A 15,453-nucleotide genomic window follows, 5' to 3' on the forward strand; every position below is an offset into this window, starting at 1 on the left:
CAACTTACTCCAAGTGGTAAATATAAAGAAACCCCTAGATATCAGAAGTGACCTGTACGAGTAGAGAAAGTAATAATCTCCACCTTTCGAAAAGGAGGGATAAGGGATTACGGCATTTTTCAGATAATAACGAATATGGTCACCAGACAGCGCAAATCGGCGATCTATAACGGCGATCTATTGCATCTAACGTTTCCAGTCTCTTCGGGTTGGCTGTCCCGAGAATTGAATGGGAGAGATAAAGAATAAGATCAGGATATTATATAAGGAAGAACCTTATCTCTGGTAAGCTAGTTGTTGTCTATCAAATACTCCCAGATCTGCAAATACTCCAATATTGAAATTAGACAATCAATATAACGAGGTTTAAGCAAGATGTCTTATAACGTTCCCGAGGTGCCTACAGATGGGCTAAAGCAAGAAATGCCTTTGGAAGACATCAAGGTAGATGAAGCTGAACAAACTATTATTGATGAAATTGATCCAGCCACAGAACGAAAAGTGCTGTGGAAAATCGATAGGGTCATCATGCCTTTAGCTATTGCTGTATACTTCTGTCAATATCTCGATAAAAGAGGTTTGGCTTTCGCTGCTATTTTCGGTCTAAAAAAGGATCTACATCTAAAAGGACAAGATTATTCGTAAGCTGGCAGATGGCACAGGAGCTCACTGTGAGAGAGCAAGCTGATACTCTGTCTATTCCAGGTGGGCTTCAAGTATTTTCTACTTTGGTACTCTCGCTTCCCAACTGATTTCTATCAAGGTATTACATATGTTTTCAATCAAACTTTACGTTGGTGGTAAGTATCCTGCTCGGGGCGGATAGCGAGAGAATGAAGCTGATGAGACTTCTCTGAAGTTACCGTTGTATTATGGGGTGGTGTGATGATGGCTCAAGCCGCACCTCAAAAAGCAGCCGATTTGCTAGCTGTCAGATTCCTATTAGGGTAAGTGTCGAAGCGGAATTAGTATGATTGATCTTAGCTGATTATACTGATATACCATCAGTCTTATGGAAGGTTCGGCTTACCCAGCCTTCGTTTTGATGATTTCATTCTGGTATCGAAAAGCTGAACATCCGTCAAGATTTGCTTTATTAGCAGCCGCTGATATAGCTGCACAAGGATTAGGTGGATTATTCTTATATGGTTTAAGTTCTATAAAAGGACATTTAGCAGGATGGAGAATTGCAATGTTAATTGCTGGTGCAATCTCCATTTGTATTGGGTTAGGTTTTGCCTATTTGATCCCAGCTGATATGAAAACCGCTTGGTTTTTAACGACAGAAGAAAGACAGATTGCTCATGATAGAGTCGCAAGAGAACATGCAAGTGCACATGAAAGACATTTTCAATGGGATCAATTTTGGGAAACAGTCAAAGATCCAAAATTCTATTTAGTTTTCAGTTGGGCTTTCTTATTATGTGCTTGTACAGTACTAAATTTCGGTACTTTAATCTTAAATGGTTTAGGTTATTCAAGTTTTATCACTACTGTACTTCAACTTCCTGCTTGTGCAATGCAAGCTACCTGCTTGATATTAGCTGTACTATCCTGTAAAAGGTTCCCCAATCATAGAGGTTATATTCAAGCTATTTGCGCCGTAGTACCTTTGATCGGTAGTATTTTACTCCAAGTTTTACCCTATAAAAATAAATGGCCACTTGCTGGTGCACTTTGGATGAGTAAGTCCTTTTCCGGAGTGGTCACGGTCGAGAGACGAGAAAGAACGCTAACCAAAAATTGTTCGCAGCAACTTGCAATTACCATATTTTATCTGTCAACTTATCTATCATTTCTTCAAACATTAAAGGGCATACTAGAAAGACGTTATTTTCAACAGCTTACTATCTTGGGTACGCCACAGGATGCATTGTCGGACCTCGTAAGTGAAGTTCTACTTCTGTGATAATGGTCCAAGAGTTCCAGCTGAATGTTGGGATTCTACAATAGAACTTTTCCGTGATAACCAGGCCCCACTATACAAATCTGCAATGAGAGCTATTTCGTCAATGTATGGTGTTTATATCCTCTTCATGCTTTTGTTCATGGTTCTCTGTAAAATGGAAAACGCTAGAAGAGATAGATTAGCATCAGAAGGTAACGAAGAAGCTGTTCCTCGTCCAGCAGCGAGTTATGATAACAAGACAGATAACCAAGATCTTAGTTTCCGATATGTTTTGTAGAACATTCGTACGAGACCCATAATGGGGGATGTGAAAGACTGATCAACGTTGAAAGCAGCTGAAATTAGCGATTGAAAATGAAATTGGCTCAACGAAATCAGTAAACGGTGAATTTTGGGAAATACAGTACCATGAATTTACCCAGAGTTTTGTGTTGAATTGAGAATTTGGGTGTATCTGGATGATATATTGTAGTCCTGGTTTCTTGTATGCATGCGATATACAGCATTTTCGGTTTACACTCCAGGATACCGAGATGGCGTTTTTACCTGTTCGGTCAATTTTTAACACGGCTCGATAGCTAGTTAGCGATTCTTTCGTTAATTTTGTATAGCTGTTAGCCTTATCCAAAACGCAGTAACTCAGATAAATGTTGTGGGGCTGAAGTCCTGTGATAAATTCGGATAGGAGTAGGTGCAAACATACAATGGAACAGCTCCCATAGGAAGGAAAATGGACGGCAACTCAATCCAGGCGGTTATTCAAGTCACTCGGTCAAATCCGTTGATCAGGAAAAGGTTAAATACTTGACATGTTGAATACCAAGAGTTCATCCATATCATCATATAGAAGCAATTTTACGATTTATCTATTCATATCTAGCAGTGTCAAACATCGATATAATGTCAAAAACGACTTATCCACCCACCTACAATCCTCACGTGTAGGTCATCTTGGCTTTCACGCAGCCTCACTCAGCTAACAGGTTCTTCACAGGGTTCCTTCCCTTGTTCCCAAGCCATGGTTACGACCACCCTCAACCAAGGTGACTTTGGTGAATTGCAAAATCATCGACGTAGTGAAAGGCAAAGTCCTACCTGAATTACAAACTGTCAAGCTAGAAGGTGGTAAAATCGTTTCCATCATCCCTTCTTCGGAGGTGGAAGAAAATGATCGAAATAATATAGTCGATATCGATGGTCACTATCTATGTCCAGGATTAATAGACTGTCATGTGCATATCATTCACACACCCGGTGAACCTGTGAGTATAAAATCACACTTATATCCGAAGCTTGATCACGATAAACTGACTGATTGTGTTTGTCACCCTAAAGACAATCGCTCAGATGAGACAGGTACCCAGGGAATTAGCTGCTCTTAGATCGACCTTCGTATTAAGAACTATGCTTACTAGGGGTTTCACCACAGTTAGGGATTTAGGAGGTGCAAACAAGTTAATTGCGAATGCATTAGAAGAGGGAGTGATTTCTGGACCAAGATTAATCCAATGTGGATATGTAATTAGTCAAACTGGTGGTCATGGAGATTCATTACCTTCAATATCAGGCGCGAATGAAGGATGCTGTGGACATGTTTATAGTAGTGGTAGAACCTGTGATGGTGTACCGGGTGTATTGAAAGCTGTAAGGGAAGAGATAAAAGCTGGAGCAGATTTCATCAAACTCATGATCGGTGGTGGTGTAGCAAGTCCTTATGATTCTATAGAATCTATTCAATTTACTCCAGAAGAAGTTAGAGCAGCGACTTATACTGCTTGGAACTCTGGTAGATTAACGGTATGTCAAAATTAATCGGCATAGATATGAGAAATGTGACTGACCGCTATTTATTGAATGCAGTGCACAGCACATGCTTATACCCCTGAAGCGATTCGTCATGCTGTGGATAACGGGGTTAAGGGTATTGAACATGGTAACTGCTTGGATGAAGATACAGCTAAGCTGTGAGTACATGATATGCTCAATTGTCAAAACCTGTATTGCTTACAAGCTGACTGTATTATATTTCAGCTTGAGCGAAAAGGGAATCTGGCTTACACCGACTCTCGCGACTTACGGGGCTTTCACCCGTCCTCCTTTTGACAAGGTCCTTCCACCTTCTGGTATGGAAAAGAATAAATATGTTATGACTAAAGGACTTGAGTCTTTAAAAGTGAGTTTGATGCATGGTACTCTTATTCATTTGCGGTCTAGTCAAGCTGGTGCATCCAATACTGAATCAGCTCGCGCATGAAGCTGGAGTACAAATTTGCTTTGGAACGGATTTACTCAACTCGATGCATGCTTTACAAACAGAAGAATTCAGTATAAGATCTATAGTTCTGCCTTCCGACGTGATTTTACGGCAAGCTACTGTCAATGCAGGTGGGTCATGATTTCTCTTGTATACCTAAGCAAGAAGCGCAATACTGATCTATCGTTCGGTCATGATGTTCTACAGCCAAAATGCTTGGATACGAGGGGCAATTGGGTGTCGTCAAAGCCGATGCAATAGCTGATTTAGTCGTATTGTCGAAGAATCCTCTGGATGATATAACGATTCTTGATAGACCAGAAGAGAATCTTTTAGCTGTAATCAAAGAAGGTAGATTGGTCTCAGGTAGCTTGGAGGGCTTCCCAGCTTAAATAGATAGTACCATATTGTCCTATTATCTTGCATTCAAATGCGATTGAGATCGATACCAGCTGCTGGCAAATACAATGAATGTGACGGTTGGTCATATCGGTTATGATGATATCCGCGCCAGTTGTATTAAGCTGTTCTTCCCGTGAAAGGTGGACAGGTTCCTGGCAGGTGTGAAGCTGGAATCAGTGCCGTAATATCTGACATCTTGGAACCGATTAAAGCATACCAAAATCACTGCCCGGGCATGAGAGAGGTTGTTCGGACTTCTGATTTGAACGAAGTATCGTAAACTAGAGGTCTAAGGTATTTCCAGGGAATAATGACACGAAGCGAGAGAATCATAAGCTGTTAAGAAGATCCAGGTGACCAGTCTTGGGCTAAAATTGGATATGGGAATTAAAAGAGGTTTCTTCTAGCTTTTGTACCTTACGCTAGGTTCAGGTATGATACTTAATTGAGTTTTCCGATCGTTATCCAAGATCGATTATTTCTTGTTTATCAAGAAATCATGAAGTTTAGCTTTCTTAATGGTTGTGATACAGAATGATACGTTAAATAATTCTTGTCATATTGCACATGCGTCTTTGCAAGTTTATTGTCGATCATTTGATTGTATCCAACGCTTATGGAGGGTCTTCGTTGATACATACACACATTTAGACTAAGCAGCTTAATCAACGTGTTTTCGTTCTCCTCAAGTCAGCATCGTTCAGAGCAGCAAGACAGCTTTGATCAGACACCACTTCTTCCCGTCGGAGACAGACACATCGCTAGAGACAACTTATCAGACATACATTTAGGTATCAGAACAAGGTCGATAGGCCAAACATCTGCAATGAAGTGGTCAGACAATCTCAGACATTGGGATAGGTGCAAGATATACAGATATGTTATTTTACTAGGCTTGAGTTTGAGCGGTGATGGCTGGTAAGCTGTCACGATTTTGTCATTTCACAACGATAGGTACCTTATAGCTGTAATATGTATCCACTAACTTTCTATTCCACGATCAGGTCATATGAAGCTTCGGTAATAGCTTCGATCATCCAGATGCCATCTTGGATAACTCATTTAGGTTATGATCCAGCTGTGGGTATACCAGAGTAAGTTATTTGCTTACTTCCTGAGCCTGTATGTAAATCCTGACACGCTCTGTGGGGGGTGTATCAGTAACAAGAATCAATGGATTGGTCCGGTATATTCCCTTGGACAGCTTGTTGGAGGGTTGATAGCGGCTTTTTTCTTGGATAATCTAGGTAGAAAACCAACAATGGTTATTGGTGCTTTGTTAATGGAATTATCAACCGCTTTATTGGTTTGGTCAGGTAGTTTTGGAATAGTTATAGCGGCTAGAGTTATTGAAGGTGTTAGTATTGGGTTTTTGCTATTAGGATATCAGGTATGTCGAAAATATTCTGCGGGCAGAATGTAATTGTTATTATCATTGCGCTTGTAAAAGCGGAACTTACAGCTTACCTGGCTATGTACTCACTACCTAGATCTACGCAGTGGAAATAGCAGCAAAGGAAGACAGAGGTTTTGTCTCATCGTTTTCGTTGATGACTGGTAATTTCTTCGGTCTTTTAGCTGTAAGTCAGAGTTACATTCAAGTGTTAGACTGCGAATGGAACTTTATGGCTGAACAGACGGACACTAAAACAGGCTGGACTAGTCTGTGCGTAATATCTCTTATAAATATATATTATGACTATTTTGGCTGAGGTTACGTTTAGACGGTGTATCGTATTCCGCATCAAATACAGGATGGAGAGCAGCATTGGGTATAACATTCATACCTGCAACGCTACTATTAGTAATTCTGCCATGGGTACCAGAATCGCGTGAGTAAGAGTCAAATGTGGCGCTTCAAAACGGATGATCCTTTGAACCGCTAACCTACTTTGTCTAGCTCGTTACCTGTTTGAGAAGGGTAAGGACAAAGAATGTAGACGTGTTTTGAGTAAATTACATGGTGGACATCAATATGAAGGTGAATTGGTATTGTCAGAAGCAGCTGAGATAGAATACGAAGCGATGAGAGCTGGTGAGTGGACCGCTACACTAGATTCCTTCCTTCACTCCTCTTTCAAGCGCCTTTTCCCATCTACCCAACACATTTCGTCTATACGATCTGCTGGTAGGCGGGCTAGTCCGCCTTCTTTGGCAGCCTTCAAAAAGTTGCGCGCGCTTCCGATCTGACGCGCCCATTCTGAATTTTTTGTAGCGATCTCCTGGGATCAAGCTCACGGTCAAGATAAATGGTCCGCTTTCTGGAAAACTAAAGCTGCTCGATATAGATCTTTCGTCGCTATCTCTTCCCAGTGTTTCTGGCCGTGGAACGGTGGCAGTATATTTACTTATTATTACACAATCGTGTTTAGTAGTGCAGGTATCACCGATCCTCATCTTCAATTTGGAATTTCAGGAATCCAAAATGCCTCTTGGTGTGTTGGTGGCATTGTAGGTGGTTATCTTTTAGATGTCTGGGGTAGACGAACAAATTATCTCATTGGTATTGGTCAAGCTGCTATTATGCTTGTTATACAAGGTGCTATTACAATCGGAATCTTTGATAAAGGCATAACCAATAGAGCGGCGGGTGCAGGCTTTGTTAGCGTTTACTTGATTCAATGGTTCCTTTGGGTAACCTTCTTCTCGCCTGGTATGTGATTTGACTTATCATCCGTTTCTACACTACCCTTCTCCAAGCATATATGTACATATAACGGTAATATCCTGCTGACATTTTCTTTCCATTGACATAGTGGTCAACATGCTACCGGCCGAAATCTATTCCGCCGGTTTACGCGCAAGAGGTTATGCGATTGCCAATGTCTTTTCAATGGGAATGGGTTTCGCTACACAGTACTCAGCTTTGCCAATGTACAGACACATGCACGGATGGGTATGGATCTTCTTTGCTGGTTGTATGGCAATAGCCTTCTTGATTATTTACTTCACTTATCCCGAAACTAAAGGAGTAAGTCCTCATTTGTGATAGTAGGTTCGTAATGTGGCGAATAAAAGCTGATGGAATCTCTGATGATAATCAGATGACTTTGGAAGAAGTTGAGGTTGTATTTGGTACTGGTGCAGGACAAAGAGTTAAGGCAGCTTTAGGAAAATCTTCACCAGTTGATCCTACCACACCGTGAGTTATGCTTGTCAAGGAATAACCTTGAGACTTTGCTAATTATCTTCTCTACCGTAGATTACATTTCCGCCCCAACGAAAATATAGAGGATGAAATGGACAAAACGACTACAGAAGGAAGTCCGAAACAAAGGATGTCAGAGGCGGTTCACTAATCATCTGAAAAGGGCAAAGCGGTGTTAATACGACCCAAATGTTGGATTTCTTTCACTTATATCATTGTATTATGCAGAAATCGCCAAGGCATGAACGCAGTGCGGGAACCAAAACTACAGGCGCATTCTTTACCGAAAGGTCGAGAGCATCATTTCGTAAAGACACGTTGGATTAGTATTATGACATGATCGAAAAATACGTCGGCGAGTTCGAAAAATGGAGGATTGTAAATTTCGTAGGAAGATTTATAGGATAGGCCTCAGAGAAAAGGAGAGGCAGATTTAGCTGAAGCCGTTCTGCAAAAATTGTCAACAAAATGTGCCTCGTCTAGAATTCTTCACAACTAACTGAGTTGATAGTTATCATACTCCGAACCACTATACATATTCATTCGTAGACTTATGTATAGACGTATACGCAAACTTGTTACCAGTGATACAACAATGTTCACATTCGGCCTATCTCCTTACATATAAAATCACCTAAAGATTTGTATCGATATTATTGCTTATACGCCCGAAACCCTTACTCCACCTCCTTGAGCCCAGGCTTCAGCTATTGAATAATGGTTGAATAGAGAAGTATCGTCTTTAGCAGCTTGAAAGGCGTATAAAGCGTCATGTCGGAGTTTAAGTAGATCTATTCGACGCAATTGCTACAAAAATAACGATGAATGTTAGTAGCAGTATCGAAACGATATTTCATGTACTGTACCTACAACTCGATCACATAATTGACGGAAAATGGAATCTCTTATATCGTACAGGCTGAGTGGGGTGTGATACTATACCGGCTCATCAGTAAGTTATTTTTTTCCATCGAAATGATAGAAAGAGGATTTAGTCGGGACTCACCTCCACTACTCTACCTTGATCAAGTACTAAGATCCTATCGTAATAGGCGACAGTTTGTAATCGATGAGCAATTGAGATCAACTACAGCAAATCATAGTTGCAACTCTGCATTAGCACTGATCAAGTGAGTCATTGTTGGGATTGGGACTCACGGTAACTCCATTGAGATGATTCTGAATTATACGTTGGATTAAAGCATCAGTCTCAGGATCAACAGATGATGTAGCTTCATCAAGTAATAGGATTTTTGTGTTTCTAGCTAAAGCTCGAATTAAAGCCACTATCAAAAAAGCAAAAACAAAGGATTTTTTGGACAAAAATTAGTCTAGCAGTTGAAAAGAACGTAACCCAGAAGATCGACGGATATCATATGATAGAATGACTCACATAACTGCTTTTCACCTGCACTAAAGTTAGTTCCTTCTGAAGTAACTTGTGAATCAAGTTTGAATTTGTCTTTTGTAGATTGTGAAGCAGGTAATAATGGATCTGAATGTATTAAAGATAGAAGTGGATTCAAATAGTCATCGTTATGTATCGAAAGTGGATCTAGGTTATCTCTGAAGTATAATTGCGAGAATTGTAAATCAGTACTGCCGTCGAATATCCAGAGATTGCTTGGGAGAACATTGAAGTTACTCACCTGACAGTTCCTTCGAACAGGAAAGCGTCTTGAGGGATGATAGCAATTCTTTCCCGCACCTACATTGCCATAATCAGTATCTGCTTTCCTTTGTGGTATATCTCAATCATGATCCAATCGATATCATGGGGTTTTATCTCAAACTAGACTGAGAACTCACAGTATCTAAGCCAATTTTACTTAAATTTAACCCATCAACTCTAATTTCACCTTTGATATCATTCATTCTCAAAATAGCATTTACCAAACTTGATTTGCCCGCTCCTGTCCTGCCGATTATACCAATCTTTTCGCCTGACTCAACTGAGAATCTCAATTTTTTCAATACCCACGGACTATCGATGGAATCTGAATATTTTAGAGAAACATTTCTGAATATCATTTCACCTTTAGTTGGCCATTGAGCTTCGGGTGGATCTTCAGGTAAATACGGGGATGGTTCAAGGGGCAATGATGTATAATGTAATATACGTTCTGCATTGTTCTGGAAAGTGTGCCAAGATGCGGGGTATCAGTTCACAAATGGTCGTTGTTGAGAAGGTATTTATACGTGGATTTTCTTCAGCTCACCATTTCCAATTCGACTTGCGCATATAGTGACACCAGATTGGAAAACAGTTGTGCTGCAGATAAAGCATATGAAAACACGACTCCGAAAGAAGAAGGATTGACCGAATACCGGAAAAGAATACCGAAAATTGCAATAAGCTGGAACCAAAAACGTCAAGGTCAATAAATACGTAGTTCAAGATTGACGTAACATTTGTGAAAACCTACTAATATCAATAGGTTTGATGATAGGTCTAATCTGACACCTAGCCATCTATCATATAGGATACCTGTAAGCTTTCACCTCAACGTTAAAAACCGGAACAACAAAAAAGCTTACCTCTGAATCACAAGCTAAGTCCGAGAAAAACTCATCGCATCAACACAGAGCTTTACAAGAACAAAAGATAAACATACCGTCAAGATGTAGGCACGCTTTAATACAAGAGAATGTATATCAATAAACTTTCGATTTATCAAGCGGATGGTATTAATTGTACTTACACCTTCAACGTTGATAGCTTTTTGCATTCTATCTTGAAATATATCTTGTTTACCAAAAGCTCGAATGACAGATAATCCTGTAAGCTACATTAACAAAACCAATAAAATCAGTCATTCTGCAAAAGCACTTTTGATCAATTTATCGAGTCAACGGAGTAAATTTTCACCTGTTCACCAAAGGAACTATATATATTTGATCTAGTTATTGAATCGATTCTTTTGATTTCTCTTGATGTTTGTCTATAATATGATCCGCAGATCCACTATGCACCAGCATTATAATGGTAAGCAAATCCGTCTTGCGTTCATGCGTAGAACAAAAATTCACAAATCAAACTTACATAGAAAAGACAAAGTGGTATAAATGCTATACCTAACCATGGATATGTATATAGAATCAGACCGAAAGTTCCGACCGCAGCTAAACCATTGCTAAAATAATCGTGAAAGTCAGCTAAAACAAGCATATGATTCCTGATCTAGCAGGAAATTTTGAGCATACACAAGAAGTGTTTCCCAGGAAAATGCCATTCGGTCATCTAGCATCTCAATGTCTGTTGAAAAGTGCACATCATATTAGCAATATAACCAAATAGCAGCTGAAATTTGTGTTGAAAATTACCTTTGGAAAGTCTATTAATGATTCTACCACTCTAAAAATTGGAACAAGCTCCAATTAGCTCTGACACTTGAATTTTTGTGTAAATCATCATACTGTATGCTTACCGGAGTTTGGTCGTGCCAGTTCACAGGTGCTCTCATGACATGTCCCCAGGCTTGTTCAAACAGTCTATAGGAGGCTTTCAGTCCAGCTACAAACATTGTGTATGACGCCGCCCACTATGATGGAGAAATCAGTGAGGTGAACCTATGATACTGTAGGTCACCAAATTGAGTAGGAGACTTACGGTGAAAAACCCAATAGCGAAGCCCAAAGCTATGAAATCCATCCTGTATGATCAGCTGTCCATCATGGTCGAGGCATTTTTGCGCTTCTCTCTTACCCGCATAGATACCCATATAACCACCTTGACCTAGAACATCGAATTTGTTGGCTGACCACCAACCTAACCACAAACTATTCCCAACAGTTACTACTTGAGTGAGTAATAACATTATACCAAAAGTCAGTGGCCATAAAATATTGCCCATAGATTTGAAGTATGTTGTATAGACAGACCAAGGTATTGAACCTATTTGTCTATCTTCTTCCATTCCAACATCTGTGACCCCTGTTTTCTGCTTTTTATCGTTTTTCACTGGATTGGTCTTTACTTTGGATTCTGCTTCTTCAGTTTTGATAGACGGAGGAGAAGATGGTGTATCACGATGATAAGATTTATGTTCCGAGATAAATGATCGGAATGGGCCTGTCTGATCTATCAAAACCTGCAATTCACAATTACATGAAAACTGAAATTCAGTTCCACATGGCTCTTACTTGTCTGTCCTTAGGTTATGATGGGGTCTGACTTACCTCGAATGTGCCTTGTTGCACAATTCTACCTTGACCTGAATCGTCTCTATCAAGAACCAAGGAAAGATCTGCGTGAGGTAGAAGATCAACTTGATGTGTAACTATAACTTTTGTTTTCTCTTTAGCTTCTTGTGTTCCTTGTTTCAACAAACAATTTTGCAAGATATGTTTAGAAACATTTACATCCACTGCTGATAATGGATCATCCATCAAGGTAATAGATGAATTGGAGTACATTGATCTTGCTATTGAGATTCTTTGCCTTTGTCCTCCTGAAAGTAACAATCCTTTTTCACCGACATTAGTCCTACAACGGATAATAGAAAAGTTTATCAGCTTCCACTTGACACCACTTTTATCCGCACTACGAAATAGCAAACTTACAGATCACCATTTGGCATATTATTTATATCATCTCTCAAAGCACATGAATCAATGATCATATTCAACCTGTCAAAATCGATTTCTTCGGGAGAAGCTGAAAAAGTAATGTTATCTCGTACACTCCCTGAGTGTATCCAGGCGTATTGTGGTACTGAGTTACAAGAGATCACGGAAAAATTTGTCAGTATCCTAATACAATTCATGCCACAAGTTTTTCAGAAGGAACTTGAAACTTACCATAACTTATGTCACTGCCGAATACAGTATGTCCACTTAATTGTTTCATATCCCCGATCATTGATGAAAGCAATGCTGATTTACCTGTACCTACTCGGCCGACTACACAGACAAGAGATCCTGGGTGGGAACAAAGTTAAGCTTTTAATGCATGGATCTAAGCTAGCTATTAGGATCAGAGAACTCACCTCGGGGGACTTTCAAGTTGATTCCCCTCAAAGCAAAAGGTTCACTATTTGTCTTTGACTCCTTTTCATTTTTAACATTACTATTCTTTTCGGAAGCGTTTTCACTTTCAGGTGAACTTTCAAATTGGAAATCACCTTTAATGTCGATAGCGTACTTTGACTGGTGATCAATGTTGAGTTTAGATGGAATCTCTTCTGCATGAAACAACGACTCAATACGACCTATTTGACGTAAATGATATCGGGCAATATGGTGTTGTCAGCTGATTTGTACAACAACTATAGCTACAAAGTAAACATTGAATTAAACATACGAATTCCAACTAAGGCATCACTAACAGCAGTAAAACACATAGGTAAAAACGAGATTGGGGTTTTCAATACATTGAAATATTGTAAACCTGAAAATATAGTTGCCGCATTCAGTTGATGTCCTGTAAGACCGTATGTAACGAATGTTACTGAAAATCAATTAACATAAAACGTTAGCATAATTGATTCTCTTCTGTCTTGGTCGGAGTAGATGTAAAGTCTACTTACAGACTGCAGCCAAAGTAGGTATAAAAGCCATTGTAGCATTCATTGTGGCTCTATTAAAACCATTCTTTTTTAAATATATTAATTCATTCTTTCTCATCTCATTCACTTTGCTCGAAAAAAAGTTAACATATGAGAACAATTTAACTGATCTGATTGATGTTATAGTTTCTGATAATAATCTTACACGTGAATCAACGTATTTCAATTGAGATTGTCTGGTTTTTATCATCCGGCTGAACATGTAAGCTGAGGAAGTGAGAAGATATTATAAAATAACAAAATTTAGTCCAAAGATGATACAATCTATTGTCAGAGAAATTCAACATACCTTGAAGCGGACCTGCTAAAGCTAAGACCTGATGATGTCGATAAATTAGCAAGCGATTTTGTACAATTGTCGAGACAACACCAAAATTCACATACAGCCAAACCAACCAAAGCTGAATATCCCAAGGTCCAAATCAATAAACCCAGCCCAACAGCGATCTGTATAGGTTGAACAACTAAATCCAGTGTCATAGGGGCGGAGAAATCCTGAATGAAAAAGTCATTAATATGAGTAAGCCATCCAAACACCTTGATGGATGATTTGATTGACGTTTGAGCGTGAACTAGCTCACCAGAAAAGACGCATCAGCAGACACCATTGTAGTTAATTTACCACTGGTAAATTCGATTTTTGATTTACTTGATAATTTCCTATTTGTAGAGAATCGATTCAGCTTTAACCACCTTTCTATCGTTGTAATGGATAGCAAGTATTTGTGAGACTAAATTGCTCAAGGTGCTAACGATTTGACACTTACATGGATCTTCTTCCTATCAAGTCGATGAGCTTTATTAACGATACTCATCAGCTGCAAATCCTTGGCATATCAACAAAAGCAAAAATTATAGACTTACTGCAGCTCTCATCATAAACCCTATTACACTACCTCTTTGTAGAGCTTGATAAGAGAACAAACTTGCACTTTGCACCATAACGAATAAACCAAACGATATGCCTATCATATAACCAATTGATTTTGGTAATTCATTTGCAGGATCTTGATGATGATCATGAGACAGAGTTAATTGCTCTATCAATATCTTGGTAATTAGAGGAGTAGTTATTTGCAATCCAGCTAAGATCCCAACGATTATAAGCAATTTTTACAAGAACGTTCGGATGTAGGGTGAACTTACCTGCGCAACCTTTAAACACGACAGCCTTCCACCAACTCATCCACACTGTCATATACATAGCTCGCAATAAGCTACGTCTGTCTTTCTTTTGAATTCCTTCCTTTTCGCTACCTTCATCCTCCATCCTATTGATGCCAATATTAGATTTATTATCTAGAGTGAAGCTTTCTGTTTGCCCACTATATGAAGAGTCTCTCCTTTCATAAACTTCAGCCTTCTCCTTCTTACCTTTTTTAGTCGGTTGCTCATGGAAATGGGATTGAAGTTGATTGGCAATCTATATTACAATAGCTATAGATATCAATAGAACATCCCATTGCAATATCTTGTGATTGCTCGATATGAGCAAACTTACAGTCTTACATTCTAGATCGCTAGTAAGAGTCCACAGATCTGAGTACCAATAATTGTTAGCATCGGCATCTATATCTATATAAGACGCTGTGCCTACTCACCATCAGCTTCCAGTGGTCTTGAATAACCAACTCTCATAATAGGAGTTACCCATTGAAAAACTATTCTAGAGAATAAATTTGCTTTGTTTTCTGGAAGTGGTTCATTTCCATATATAGCTGGAGTAGCGGGTACAGGATGATAGAATGGTATTGGCATTGTAATTCCATCGATGGATTTGCTTCTCCACTTGATGCACTACAGATGTACTTTATGTTTAGTTAGATAAGTTGTATGCGGTTGGAGAGTTAGTTAGGAAGAATTAATGAAGTGAGTTGTCTTATCAAATATACAGCAATGTATACTAAGCTGTATGGGACTACTTATATAGTTTCAACCAAGTGTGCTTTAATCTGAGACGTTATCAGATAACTCTTTCAAAGTCGAAACAAAGGATAAGTATCTCGTCCATCCTTTCCGATGTTATCGTCAGCATCGGCCGAAGCTTTCTAAGCATCCTTTCATGGAAGAAAGTAGCTTTTACCTTCCACCTTGTCAGATACGTTCGTATGCTCCCAACTAAGTAGCGAAAAATGTCATGACGAGCGAGTCGACCAGACTTGAATTCCTTAGA

General features: G+C 39.3%; 4 protein-coding genes across 4 annotated transcripts; 3 read left to right on the forward strand and 1 right to left on the reverse strand.

Annotated features, from left to right (window-relative positions):
* Nucleotides 1–375: 375 nt before the first annotated feature.
* On the forward strand, nucleotides 376–2,186 carry L201_007061 (uncharacterized protein; the record flags this gene model as incomplete). The annotated part of the gene is made up of 6 exons (XM_066222772.1): nucleotides 376–641; nucleotides 706–800; nucleotides 860–947; nucleotides 1,009–1,685; nucleotides 1,754–1,885; nucleotides 1,954–2,186. The coding sequence occupies 6 exons, from the start codon at nucleotides 376–378 to the stop codon at nucleotides 2,184–2,186; spliced, it is 1,491 nt and encodes a 496-aa protein (XP_066078869.1).
* Nucleotides 2,187–2,809: 623 nt separating this feature from the next.
* On the forward strand, nucleotides 2,810–4,555 carry L201_007062 (uncharacterized protein; the record flags this gene model as incomplete). Its single annotated transcript, XM_066222773.1, has 7 exons — nucleotides 2,810–2,850; nucleotides 2,904–3,171; nucleotides 3,245–3,706; nucleotides 3,770–3,873; nucleotides 3,941–4,082; nucleotides 4,153–4,294; nucleotides 4,371–4,555. 7 exons carry the CDS (start codon nucleotides 2,810–2,812, stop codon nucleotides 4,553–4,555), a joined length of 1,344 nt encoding a protein of 447 aa, XP_066078870.1.
* An 836-nt stretch (nucleotides 4,556–5,391) lies between these two features.
* On the forward strand, nucleotides 5,392–7,864 carry L201_007063 (uncharacterized protein; the record flags this gene model as incomplete). Its single annotated transcript, XM_066222774.1, has 11 exons — nucleotides 5,392–5,483; nucleotides 5,570–5,659; nucleotides 5,727–5,955; nucleotides 6,056–6,145; nucleotides 6,219–6,231; nucleotides 6,290–6,397; nucleotides 6,466–6,600; nucleotides 6,781–7,218; nucleotides 7,322–7,536; nucleotides 7,610–7,707; nucleotides 7,768–7,864. 11 exons carry the CDS (start codon nucleotides 5,392–5,394, stop codon nucleotides 7,862–7,864), a joined length of 1,605 nt encoding a protein of 534 aa, XP_066078871.1.
* A 509-nt stretch (nucleotides 7,865–8,373) lies between these two features.
* On the reverse strand, nucleotides 8,374–15,038 carry L201_007064 (uncharacterized protein; the record flags this gene model as incomplete). Its single annotated transcript, XM_066222775.1, has 32 exons — nucleotides 8,374–8,520; nucleotides 8,584–8,649; nucleotides 8,720–8,800; nucleotides 8,872–8,999; nucleotides 9,107–9,279; nucleotides 9,363–9,421; nucleotides 9,523–9,846; nucleotides 9,933–10,070; nucleotides 10,140–10,208; nucleotides 10,329–10,346; nucleotides 10,416–10,499; nucleotides 10,583–10,678; nucleotides 10,757–10,847; nucleotides 10,918–10,969; nucleotides 11,038–11,068; nucleotides 11,142–11,255; nucleotides 11,324–11,352; nucleotides 11,420–11,804; nucleotides 11,893–12,199; nucleotides 12,277–12,427; nucleotides 12,514–12,633; nucleotides 12,702–12,923; nucleotides 13,016–13,162; nucleotides 13,242–13,487; nucleotides 13,570–13,597; nucleotides 13,665–13,775; nucleotides 13,862–13,940; nucleotides 14,048–14,076; nucleotides 14,145–14,365; nucleotides 14,427–14,703; nucleotides 14,782–14,819; nucleotides 14,882–15,038. The coding sequence occupies 32 exons, from the start codon at nucleotides 15,036–15,038 to the stop codon at nucleotides 8,374–8,376; spliced, it is 4,218 nt and encodes a 1,405-aa protein (XP_066078872.1).
* Between the last annotated feature and the right edge of the window lie 415 nt (nucleotides 15,039–15,453).

Source organism: Kwoniella dendrophila, chromosome 10 (assembly GCF_036810415.1).
Source record: "Kwoniella dendrophila CBS 6074 chromosome 10, complete sequence".
NCBI classification, from domain to species: Eukaryota; Fungi; Basidiomycota; class Tremellomycetes; order Tremellales; family Cryptococcaceae; genus Kwoniella; species Kwoniella dendrophila.